The 12,487-nt window shown below is 31.9% G+C and overlaps 1 protein-coding gene and 1 long non-coding RNA gene across 2 annotated transcripts; one reads left to right on the top strand and one right to left on the bottom strand.

Annotated features, from left to right (window-relative positions):
* Positions 1-523: 523 nt before the first annotated feature.
* LOC11420203 (chitinase 2) lies at positions 524-1,629 on the bottom strand. The gene has a single exon (XM_003620202.4). The coding sequence runs from the start codon at positions 1,565-1,567 to the stop codon at positions 647-649; it is 921 nt and encodes a 306-aa protein (XP_003620250.1). The 5' UTR covers positions 1,568-1,629; the 3' UTR covers positions 524-646.
* A 4,994-nt stretch (positions 1,630-6,623) lies between these two features.
* Positions 6,624-10,881, top strand: LOC11420204 (uncharacterized). The gene is made up of 2 exons (XR_003012844.2): positions 6,624-7,027; positions 10,537-10,881. It is a non-coding gene; the product is annotated as an uncharacterized lncRNA (long non-coding RNA).
* Positions 10,882-12,487: the final 1,606 nt, after the last annotated feature.

Raw genomic sequence — 12,487 nt, 5'->3', positions numbered from 1 at the left:
AAATCTCACCCCTTCTGCTTGTAAATGTTGCTCTTCGTATGAGTAACTTGCAGGTGATCAAGAGTAGGTTGCTGTGTTTGCTGTCGTGAGTGGTCTTTCCTCACTGAGTCTTAGGTTGCTCTGATACGTAACGGGATGGGGTCTTTGATTGCATGCTTCTATTCCTTTACGTATTGATTTATTGATTTATGATTACGTTGTTTGAACTGAATTTTATGAGGTGTTTGATGAGGCCTGCGTGCCAAGACAATCTATGTTGAAGAATTTAATCCGCTGCTATTACGTTGATGATTTATGTTGAAGGATAAATTGTTATTTATCTATTTATGATTTTTAAGAAGTGTGATATCCCGTTTATGTGATATTTTACTCTGATAATATGTTTGAAATTTTTAAGTTGAAAAAACGGGGTGTTACAGATGCTAAAGGTCCGACACTATTTCATCATTCGATAACTAGATTCTTTCATTACCAAAATACGAGTTCTTATCAAGCTAAATCAAAATGTACATTAAAATGTTTAGGATATATATCAAACATGTATACATATTAATTCACAGATATATTACACAACAAAGTATCATCATAAGTACTAAGTACACATTTTAAAATAATTCATCAATACATATACCATATATTTAATTGACTAATGTATAGCCAAAAGTGCTTGTGATTGCTTCTCAAAACGAAATCCATTTCCCATGGAATCATCAGCAGACCAAACAAAGATACCATGAAGTTTCTGCTGACTCTTCAACCTCTGACATGCCTTAAAAAATCCATCACTTGGAGATAATCCACCACTCCCATCACTAAGGAAGCTCACCAACACCTTCCCACCATTATAATTTGAACTTTGTTTGTTGAAGTAATCAATAAATTGGGACACACTTGTACCTTTATCATAAGCATAAAATTGAAAATTAACATAATCTATAAGATGTCCATAACTCTTCCATAAGGCTAAGTAGTGACTTTGAACTTGATCATCATCAAAAGGAGCAATAGAAGCAAAAGTGATGACTCCATTTGCTTTTAGGGTTTTGATTAACCTACCAATGCACTCTGCAAAGGTATTAGGGTTTCCTTTGAAATGCTCGTAGTCAATGTCGATCCCGTCTAAGTTGTACTCTTTGATTATTTTTGTGAGCGAAGAAACTGCGTTAGAGAGCCATGATTCAACCGAAGATGGATCGAAGTAAGCATAGCCACCTTCAACACTGTCACCTCCTAGACTAAGAGCTACCTTAACATTTGGATTTTGGCTCTTGATGGATGAAACTTGAGAAGGGTTAAGGTTTTTTGTGTCCCAAAAGATGTTAAATTTTCCATTGGTGGGTGAAGGAGAAGATGATGTGTCGTAGTCGATACCGAAGGAGAGAATGAAGTGGAATTCAACATTAGGGTTTATAGGAACATCTGAGAACTTGATGTTGTTGGATTCAGCTCCAATGTATTCTCTGAATATTAGGTTTGTGCTTGAGGAGAGTCTTGTTGCTCCAACATGGGTTGATGAAATGAATAATAATAATATGAAGAATGTTTTGATCATGATGGGAAGTTCCATTGTTGTGCAACTAAGAAAATTAAGAGGTTGTTATTATGGTGCTATATGAATTGTGAATGAGTATGTATATGCATTACTTTGAATTTCATAGGCTTATATATAGTAATGGATAGAGTATGAACAACGAAAAAGGACGATTAGAAAGCTGATAATTTAAAACTAGGTACATGCTAGCTTGCCGTTTTGGCCATCATTTTATAAAATAATTAACTATATTTTTAAGGGAAATACAAGTTTATATACCTTGAGAGATAAAAAATGATGTGAAAAAAATTATAGGTTGTTCATGTAACACCAATAACAAAAGATAAAAATAAAATGAGATGTTGAATGAGTGTTTGAAAAATATTTAACGATCAAATAACATATTTTTCTATTTCAACAATGATATTTAGACACTTCAAATTTTCATATTTTTATTCAACAACCTCATTTTTTTTCTATCTCATTTTTTCATCACATCATCAAAATATCTCATTTATTTCATCCGTCTCTCTCATCTCCATATCTCTTTTAAGGTAAACACATTTTATTTTTTTTAAGGCATACAAATATTGAAGTGTTTAACAAACATTTTCCTTTTAATTTAGGGTTTATTTTTTGTTCAAGCATGTTTTGAAAGTAAACCGCCGTTTACGGTTAGCTTCCATAATTTAATTTTGTGACCACTTTCTTAGTCTTTCTTGAGTTTTGATCTTTGATATTCTACGGAATGTTAAAGTAATAATATAATATAATAGTATGATGATATCCACTAATAGGAAAAGAACAAAGCAAGGGCCAAAGACTGGATATAGAGGATATATGATTATATTCCACGGTAAATTTTACTTCTAAGTTTGGCAAGGTAATTGAATGTGTTGAAGATTTTAGTGTACAAGGATAAGATCATTTTTGAGGTCTAAGACAAAAACAAAAAAAAACAAAGCCGTTACAAAATTCAATTCTTTTACTAACAGAACCGTGTATAAATCTGAGGTCTTGGAATTTTTTTTTAAAAGAGACAATTATAGTAGCTGATATTTTTTTTCGGTTAATATGTCTTTATCCCTGTAATTTGGGCGAGTTTCGGTTTACCTCCTGTAATTTGGACGAGTTCCGGTTTACCTCTGTAAAAAAAATAATTTAGATTTCAACCCTATAATATTAAGATTCTCCACAAAACACCCCTGACTCATCCAGACGCTGACGTGGCACGCCACTGTGTAATTATATTAATCGAATAAAACAAAATTCTAGAAATAAATTTTCAAAGTCAAAATAATTATATAATATTATATTTTCAATTTTTTTTTATAATTTTTCGAAAATTTTGATATATATAAATTTTTCCAGAATTTTTTTTTTTTAAATTTTTTCCAGATTTTTTTTTATTTTCGGGATTTTTTTTCTTAAATTTTCTACATTTTACCAGATTTTTTTTATTAAATTTTCTATACTTTTTCATTATTTTTCAATTTACCAAATTTTATTAATTTTTCATAATTGTTTTAATTTTTTAAAATATTTTAATCTTTTTTTATTAATTTTTCCAAAATCTATTTTTTTAATTTTTTTTAAAATACAAATGCCACGTGTACCCTTTAAAAAAAATAAAAAATAATTATACTGTCAGCACGCCACATAATCAAATATGCACAATCAACATGCCACTCAGCTGGCCACGTCAGCAATTCAGCACAGTCGCATGGGTCAGGGACTAAAATCAAAGAATCTTATTTTACATGGTTGGAATCTAAACTTTTTTTTTCAGGGGTAAACCAGAACTCGTCCAAATTACAGGATAAAGACATATTAACTTTTTTTAGAGGAATTATAGTAGCTAAGATGTTTAATATACTTAACCTACTTTCTAGCATTGATTATCTTAGATAAGATTGAAAAAATTTGAAGTTAAAATGTTGAATTATTTAAATATATTTACAAAGAAGAAAAAAAGTAAATTAATTGTATGAATGCCTAAGAAAATAAATAGTAAGTTCAATTTTTCAATTTCATCTGACAAAAGTTTGTTGGTGGGGGTTAATGTTTCAGATTCTTGGTCTCCTTTTTGTATTTGGGTCCTTCATTGGTGGTGATCCAAGGCAATTGTTGTTTTGGGAGTCGGTGGTGGATAGAGTTAAAAAGAGACTATCAAGGTGGCGTAGTAAATTTCTATCTTTTGGTGGTCATCTGGTTCTCCTTAAGGATGTCCTGTCCTCTCTTCCTGTCTATGCCCTTTCCTTTTCAGAGGTCCATCAGGTATAATCTCTACCCTTTAATCTTTATTTATAAAAATTTTTTGGGGTAGATGTGAGGATCGTAGGAAAATTTCATGGGTTGGTTGGAACAATATTTGTGCTAGTAAAATTAATGGTGGTTTGGGGGTGAGGAGGATGAGGGAGTTTAATGTTTCTCTGTTAGAAAAATGGTGTTGGAGGTTATTAGTCGATAAAGATAGTATGTGGTATAGGGTGTTGGTAGCACGTTATGGTGAGGAGGATGGGAGGTTGGCGGTTGGGGGCCGGAGTGTTTCTTCGTGGTGGAAGGAGGTGGCGAGTATTCATGACGGGTTAGGTGAAGTAGGTGAAGGGTGGTTTAGGGACAATGTTGAGCGTAAGGTTAGTGATGGGGTTGACACGACGTTTTGGTTCGATTCGTGGGTGGGTGGTGTGCCATTGTGTGTCCGGTTAGGGTGTTTGTTCGACTTAGCTGTCAATAAATCTATTTCGGTGGCAGATATGTGTGCTTTAGGCTGGGACGAAGGGGGGAGGCGTGGCAATGGCGTAGGCGGTTGTGGGTCTAGGAGGAGGAGTTGGTAGGGGAGTGTAGGATTTTACTGTCTAACATTACCTTGCAGCATAATTCTACAGATCGGTGGGTGTGGAGACTTGATCCGTCGAACGGTTACTCAGTTAGCGGTGTTTACCAATTGCTCACCGGTCAACCGGTCCAGACATCGGAAGTTCTATCCGATTTAATTTGGCACAAACAGGTTCCCCTTGAAGGTCTTTATTTTTGTGTGGAGACTCTTACGTAATAGACTACCGACGAAGGATAACTTGTGTGTGCGCGGTGTTATTCCTCTTGATAATCAGCATTGTGGGATTGGTTGCGGTGACCTTGAGAGCGCGCAACATCTATTTCGCTCTTGTCCTTTTTATGTTGCCTTGTGGGGGCAGATTTGGTCTTGGCTAGGGATAGCTATTGCCGAGCCTTTATGCTTGTCAGATCATTTTTATCTGTTTGTGTATTCCGCAGGTGCATATCGTACTATTTGCTCTTTCATGCAACTTACCTGGTTGTGCTCTATGTGGGTTATGTGGAATGAAAGAAACAACAGGGTCTTCAAAAATAGGGACCATAATGTTCACCAATTGGTAGAGAAAATCAAAATAGAGTCTTTTTGGTGGATGAAGGCTACTAATATTTCTATTCATAATAATTTTCATATGTGGTGGTCAAACCCTTTTATTTGTTTGGTCATTAGTTAGTTTGTTATGTTTGTCTCACTGCTGTCTCCGTAATTGTATAATGTTGAGTTTTTTATATTTATTCCATTTTTGCTTGTTAAAAAAAAAAATTCATTTGACAATTAAGTTACACCGATAATTGTTTCACTAAAGATCGAACTTAATTGTCATGAACAATTTTTATTTTGAAATTTTATTAATAAAATCATATTTATGAAAAACGAAATTGGTTGAAGTGAATTGTCCAACCTAACATAAAAATGGTCACATAAGCTTATTTTAAGAAAGTTCAATGGAAAAGGGGAACATTAAATATCTCAATGAATATGAACGTAACTCAGAGAGACGTTTAAGGAAAAATGGATAAATCTTTTAAAAGAAATTAAAAGAATAGTTTTTTAGAGAATGATAAATTAATATATATGATTACTATATTTTTTATTTTAATAATATTATAACCATATAGATTAAATTTGAAAAATTCATATAAACCCTCAAAAATCCTCATTCAATACAATTTTTTAGTTCCTCAAATGAAGAAAAAAGTTAACCCTAAGGGTGCGTTTGATTTGATAAAAAATGAAGGACAGAACAGAATAATTAAAGCTGTCCAATGTTTGATTTGTAAAACAGTTTCAGGAACAGGACAAATTGGAAGCAAGGGACATGACAAAAACTACAATTTTTGTCCCTCGCCAAACCACAGCACAACTTTTTGTCTCACGTACAAGTTGTCTAAAATACAAAATAACATTTCGTCACCCAAAAATCATATAATACAGAAAATTATTCAATACCATAAAATTTATCTTGTGCTGTTCTGTCTTATGTTGTGTTGTCCTATCTTGTACTGTTATGTCCAGTACTTATTATTTTGCAAACCACTCAAAAGCCCTCCCATTCCACTTGCTCAATTTTTTTTTTTCTTCAAGCATTTCCTTCCAAACTCGGATACAAAGACTAAGGGCATGTTTGATTGTGTTTTGCTTTTTAGTTTTTGAAAATTATTTTACAAACTTGTTCTTTAAAACTGTTTTAAGAAGTAAATTAAGAAAAAAAATCTGTTTGGGGATTACACTTTTAAAAACTGTTTTAAAGATGAAAAAGTGAAAAACTTGTTTGGTAACACATTTTTTGAAAAGAAAAAAAAAACCTGTTTTGCTCTTTTTTTCCCTGAAGGCTTTAAGTTAACTAGTGTAAAATCAAGCACAAATTAAAAATAACAAAATGTTATTATAATTATGCAAATGACATTAATGAAAATATGTCAAAGGTCCGCCTTTCTTGAACTCTAAAAGGAAAACTAAAATTGAAAACCAAAACTACTTTTGACAGTTCTGCTTTTTTAGTTTTTAAAACTAAAAAACTCAAACTAATTTTCAAAATTACAATTTAAAAAATAGTTTACAAACAAATTTTGTAGTTTTTAATTTTTAAAAACTAAAAAACTGTTTTTGAGAAGTGAATCAAACAAGCCCTAAACATTCAATTTTTTGTAAAAAAAAAAAAAAAAAAAAAAAAAACATTTATTCGTCTTAACAAAAAAAATGAATTTCTAATCTTTGAGACTATTTAAAATAAAATTGGATTGAACAAAATTATTCCAAAAAAGCAAAACACATTAATTAACCTCTAACTTCATCGTATCAATCTCAATTCCTTCCAGAATCCAAAAGCCCAAAAAAAATGAGTTTCCGCGGCACCACCACACTCCTCTCACGCGCCACCAGAATCCAAACAAAACTCCAATCATCCCTCTCCGCCACCGTCATAGAACTCGACGACGTGTCCTATCAACACGCTGGTCACGCAGCAATGAAAGAATCATCTGAGCAAGAAACCCATTTCAATTTGAAAATCGTTTCGGAGAAATTCGAAGGCGTTAATCTTGTTAAACGACATCGTATGGTTTATGAAGTTCTTGATGATGAGTTGAAATCTGGGCTTCATGCTCTTTCCATTATTGCGAAGACTCCGAAGGAAATTACCCCTGAAGTGAAATGATACGGTGAGTTTTGTAGAGCGTTTGAAGTTTTGATTTTTATGTTGTTATTCAATTAACCTTTTGAATTAAGTGTCTTTATTGTATAAGTGGTTATGTATAACCTATTTCTATGATAGAAGATATGAAATAGAGTTAGACTATGTTCATGTAATCTATAAGCTGTTTGGATATATTTTCATGGAGAGATTATGGAAATGATATAAGTTGTATCCGTAAGCTCTTCTAAAGAGTCTCACAAGTGCTTATGCTAGTAGATTAGTTCAAATAAGGTCTTGTTAGGTAAAAAAATAGTGAATAGCTGATAAGTTAGCTTATAGTGGATAGTTGATAAGCTAGCTTATATAGGATAAGCTAGCTGATTGAATTTGCAGTGTTTGGTAAAATAAGCGGTTCACCTAGCTTATAAATATGAAATGACATAAAAATATATATTTAATTAATATTTAATTTTATTTCAAATAAGATTGCAAGGGAAAGTAATTTATGGACATGTCATAAGTTGTATCCCTAAGCTCTCATAAACAGACTCAGAAGTGTTTATGCTATTAGATTAGTTCAAATAAGGTCTTGTCTGGTAAAATTGAGATAAATAATGATAAACTATGGTCCCGTTTGGATTGAACTTATTTTGAGCTTATGAAAAATAGCTTATGTAAATAAATAAGTTTTATTTTAATTTATAAGCTCTCACAAACGAGAATTGTATCATCATAAACTGTTTTTTCATAAAATACCTTAACAAACTTATAAATAATACATAAAAGTTTATTTTTTTGTATAAGCTCTAAAATAAGCTAACCGAAACAAGCCTTATAAGCTACTTGAATTAGCATATCAAAAACCATTACAAGCTAGTAAAATTAAGCTTTAAGCTTGTGAGGAAGTGGCGGCTACCAAGCGGGCCTTTTTAGTCAAAGGAGTTTATAAGACATAAGCTATAAGCTCAAAAGCATGTCTTATCAAACAGACCCTAAGTCAATCTAAACAGACTTACTTATTGTTTGTGGCTATTGTTTGCATACATTTCAGATATGTATTAAAACTACCCAATCTAGCTCATCAAATTGTAGAACCTTATGAACTTAGCCATCCACATTATTGTATTTCAAAATGATTCCTAATATTTTAAAGGGAAATGTTAATCAGGTTTGTGGCTGAATCTGTTAACAGATGCATTATTGACATAACCAACTTAATGTCATCATAATCCCTGCAATTGCCAACAGAAGTACAAATCTGATTAACAGGTTGCTTTATTGTTAATGGAAGGGACCAAGTTGATACAGTTCTATAATTTTAGGTACTAAACTGAGTGTTCACTCATTTTTCATTGTAGTTTTTTAGGTGACTTATCGATGAGCTCCTTGATACTTCGATTTCTGACTGTTAATTAGTTAAGATTCTTGCATTTACATGTGAATACATTGATGATGATGATGATGACGATGTTATTGCTTTTAAGCATTGTAGTATTGGTAAATTGAGAAGTGAGAACTATGATAAGTATGTTCTTTACTTTCAAAATAGGAGAGGAGGGAGTCATAGATTAGAGTCTAACTTGAGAGATTGAGAATAATTTTTGGACTGTCTGCCTACTACTGTTTATTACATTTTTATTTATATATACTTGAAGGGTCAAACAGGATAGAATGATAATTTCAAGATCAAATTGAAAGGTTCACTCTTTTTAATTTATATGATTTTGTTCACTAATTGATGAGTTCCTTGACATTTTGAGTTTGTTCAGTTATTGGATATGAATACATAGTACATATCTCTATTTTCTATTGCAGTTTTTTGGTGACTTAGTGATGAGTTTTTTGATAATTTGAGTTTCGACTGTTGTTTCGTTACGATTCTTAAATTTAGATGTGAAGATATTGATGATGATGTTATTGGTTTTAAGCATACTAGTACTGGTAAATGACAAGAGCTTCTCGTATTGGATTGCCTTTTAGATTTTTCAGTAGGAATATGTGTGGCTTCATCCAAACAAGATGAGTTTCATTTCATGGGGTAGGGATAATGTTTAGCTTTTGGCTCTTAGCTTTAGTACATATTTGTTTTTGCCGTGATAACATGCTAAACATGTGGTGAACTCGAAGCTACAAGAGATAGCTTGCGAGAACACAACATTGCACCGCTAAAGCAAATGTGCACTTAATGTTTTGGATGAGTTTCCACTTTGTTTAGATTGTAGAGTGTAGAATGTCATGTCTGTTGTTGGTATTGAGTCTGGACTAAAACTCCAATGATGAACTAATCAGATACCACAAAACTTTTCTATCGTTCCAATTTCTGAATTTCAAAATTAGTCTTTCTTGTTATATGTTGAAGAAGGTAGTTCTGAGGAGGTTCTGTCAGACTTCTTGTCACCATTTTCCTTTCTTACATCTCTTTCTCGTGAATTTGGTTCTTCTAATGTCCTTCAGAGGTGAATGTGTAGAGTTATTACCCTTAGTTGACATTGTCTGTCATATGTAAGTGGGACAAAACTTGGGTAAAGTACGACACTGTATTTCTGTCAGACGAACAATAAAAAATTTATATATGACACTGTACCTAAGTTTTACCCTCATAAATATATGGACAAGTTTATATATTTTTTATTGGTCAAATGCATCTAAAGGTCCTTTTAAGTTTTTCGTTTTTCCCAAAGTGGTCCTTTAAGTTTCAAAAGTCCCAAACAAGTCCTTTTAGTTTTTGAATCGTTTCAAACAAGTCCTATTGTAGATAGCATAGTTGGTAATTGCTTCCTTGAACTCATCTTTGGTACCAAATCTGGCTCCTAACACCCACTTAAAATTAGTCATTTTTTTAGGCATGGCGAATGGTGGGTAATGCTCTTTGTTGCTATCATCTGAATCATCACCATCATCCTTTAAAAGGACTTGTTTGAAACGATTCAAAAACTAAAAGGACTTGTTTGGGACTTTTGAAACTTAAAGGACTTTTTTGGGACTTTTGAAACTTAAAGGACCACTTTAGGAAAAACGAAAAACTTAAAGGACTTTTAGATGCATTTGACCTTTTTTCTTTTATGACTTGTTTGCTAGACATGATAAGATAAGAATGGATAAGATAAGAGAGATGGATAAGAGTGTGATCTATGAAGTAGATACTCCTCGGGCTAGGCGTGTCTCGATGGGGGATATGTATTGTGCCCGACCTTGACACAACACCAACACATGATTACATTGAATTATGTAATTTTCTCAAATTATTATTATTATCGGTGTTTGTGCCGTGTCCGAGTCAGTGCTTCATATAGGGTGGTAGATTGTAAGTTTGGATAAATGATCATGACTCCACAATGGAAAGGTTGGTGGCGTGACCATAGGTTAAGAGAGAATATGATAGTTTATTCTATATCCCGACCGACTCTATTATCTTGGTCACCAAACATACCCTTGTAGTGTTGTTAGCGCTAGGTAATCCAAATTGTTCTCAAATTGATTATTTGATTAAGTTGGTTTGTATAACTGCTGAATGTTTGCTTCTTTTTTAACCAGGTTATTGCAGTGACTAGTCAAAGTGATTTATTTTGGAGTACTATTGTATGAAGGACGTCCATGTATATTGAAGTATGAAAGTATGCCATGGAAAGTCAATATTACCATTAGACAAATGGTGGATCAAAGGAATTCTATTCTATTGTTGTTTGGAATTTTAGAGGAAGTGAATAGATTGAAAATTAAGAGGATAATTGCATTTGTAGTAAATTGAATTTACACTTTTAAATTGTGTTTTGCTGCACTATTTTCTTCCCAGCCACATACCCGTTTTAGAAACCATGCTTTGCATCTAAGCAAAATGTAATTTATTCATTTCAAGCTATGATTTGTGATTCCAGATTATTTTAAAACAAGGTTCAAATGCAATTTTGTTAAATATGTTCTCAGTTTAGAATATTCGATTCAAATTCAGGTGGACAATTACATTCTAACTAGGGTGGATCAAAACCAAACCAATCCAATAGAAAAACCGCAAACCGTTAAAATCGAAACAGCAAAGAATCGTTTGATTCGGATGTATTTGGATCATTTTTTTACTCAACCGCATGGTTTGGTTTGGTTTGCGGTTTTGATTTTACCAGCCAAACCGCAATATAGGAAAAACATTAATTAAATATATATCATTTAGACCAATACTCATAAAAACTCAATGAAAACTTTAATAAAATGACATTTTTTTCTCATGTTAAGTTTCTTCTTTGCTTTTTGTTTCAAAAATGTATTTATGTGCTACTTGAACTCTTTAAGAATGATAAAATAATTAGTCTTTTGTATTTCTTACAAAGTAAGATTACTTTTTGTTCACGTTTTTGTTCGATGAAAATAAAATCGTAAAGTTGGATGAAATTTAAAGGCTTAATTATTCTTTTGGTCCCTTAACTTATTTTTTGGTTTCGTTTTGGTCCCTTAACTATTAAAAGTTTCGTTTTGGTCCCTTAATTTATTTTTTGGTTTTGTTTTGGTCCCTTAACTATTAAAAGTTTTGTTTTGGTCCCTTAACTTATTTTTTGGTTTCGTTTTGGTCCCTTAACTTATTTTTTGATTTCGTTTTGGTCCTTAACTCTAATACATTCATCCTAACATAAAGGACCAAAGTGGTTGACAGAGGAAGAGTTAAGGGACCAAAACGAAACCAAAAAATAAGTTAAGGGACCAAAACAAAACTTTTAATAGTTAGGGGACCAAAACGAAACCAAAAAGTAAGTTAAGGGACCAAAACGAAACTTTTAATAATTAAAGGACCAAAACGAAACTAAAAAATAAGTTAAGGGACCAAATGAGTAATTAAGCCAAATTTAAAACATTATTGAAGATATGTTGTGTTTTAACTTTTTAATTTGATTTTAATGTTGGAAACAAAAAAATTTATTGTCTAAAAAAACCGCACCAACCAATCTAATCCAAATCGCATTGGTTTAGTTCGGATTTTATTTTAAAAGTCAACCGAACCAAACCAAATCGCACACCTTTTTACCTTATGGTTTGGATGACTTTTAACCTTAAAACCGAACCAAACCGCACCGCGAACATCCCTAATTCTAATAGATACCAATGATGCATGGACAAACATTTTTTTATCAATGGGGTCAAGATCATAGATCAATATATAACATATTTACTTACCAAATTAAATTGAAAATAAGGTTATTGATCCCTTTTGTTTTACCTTTTGTCAAGTAGATTTTTATAGTGCAACATATTTTTGCTATAATTTTTTAAAGAAAGCTTCAAATGAAAAATCAATACAAATAACTTTTTTTTAAATGTCATTTTTAATATTTTATCATTATGTTATGACTTTTTTTTTATAACAAAATTTTTAAAAATTGCTAAAATAAGAAGCCATTTCAAATAACTTTTCATAAAAATCATTTTTAAAAGATATATATTTTTTAAAAAAATTATTATATAAATTCTCCAACAATGAATATTTGTTGGTGGATGTTAA

Source organism: Medicago truncatula, chromosome 6, assembly GCF_003473485.1.
Source record: "Medicago truncatula cultivar Jemalong A17 chromosome 6, MtrunA17r5.0-ANR, whole genome shotgun sequence".
NCBI lineage: Eukaryota > Viridiplantae > Streptophyta > Magnoliopsida > Fabales > Fabaceae > Medicago > Medicago truncatula.
The sequence above is the reverse complement of the archived record's forward strand: the minus strand, read 5'-3'. Positions and strand labels throughout refer to the sequence as shown.

Coding starts and splice junctions, on each gene's coding strand:
- LOC11420203 (XM_003620202.4), bottom strand. CDS start 1,567: ATGGAACTTCCCATCATGATCAAAACATTCTTCATATTATTATTATTC.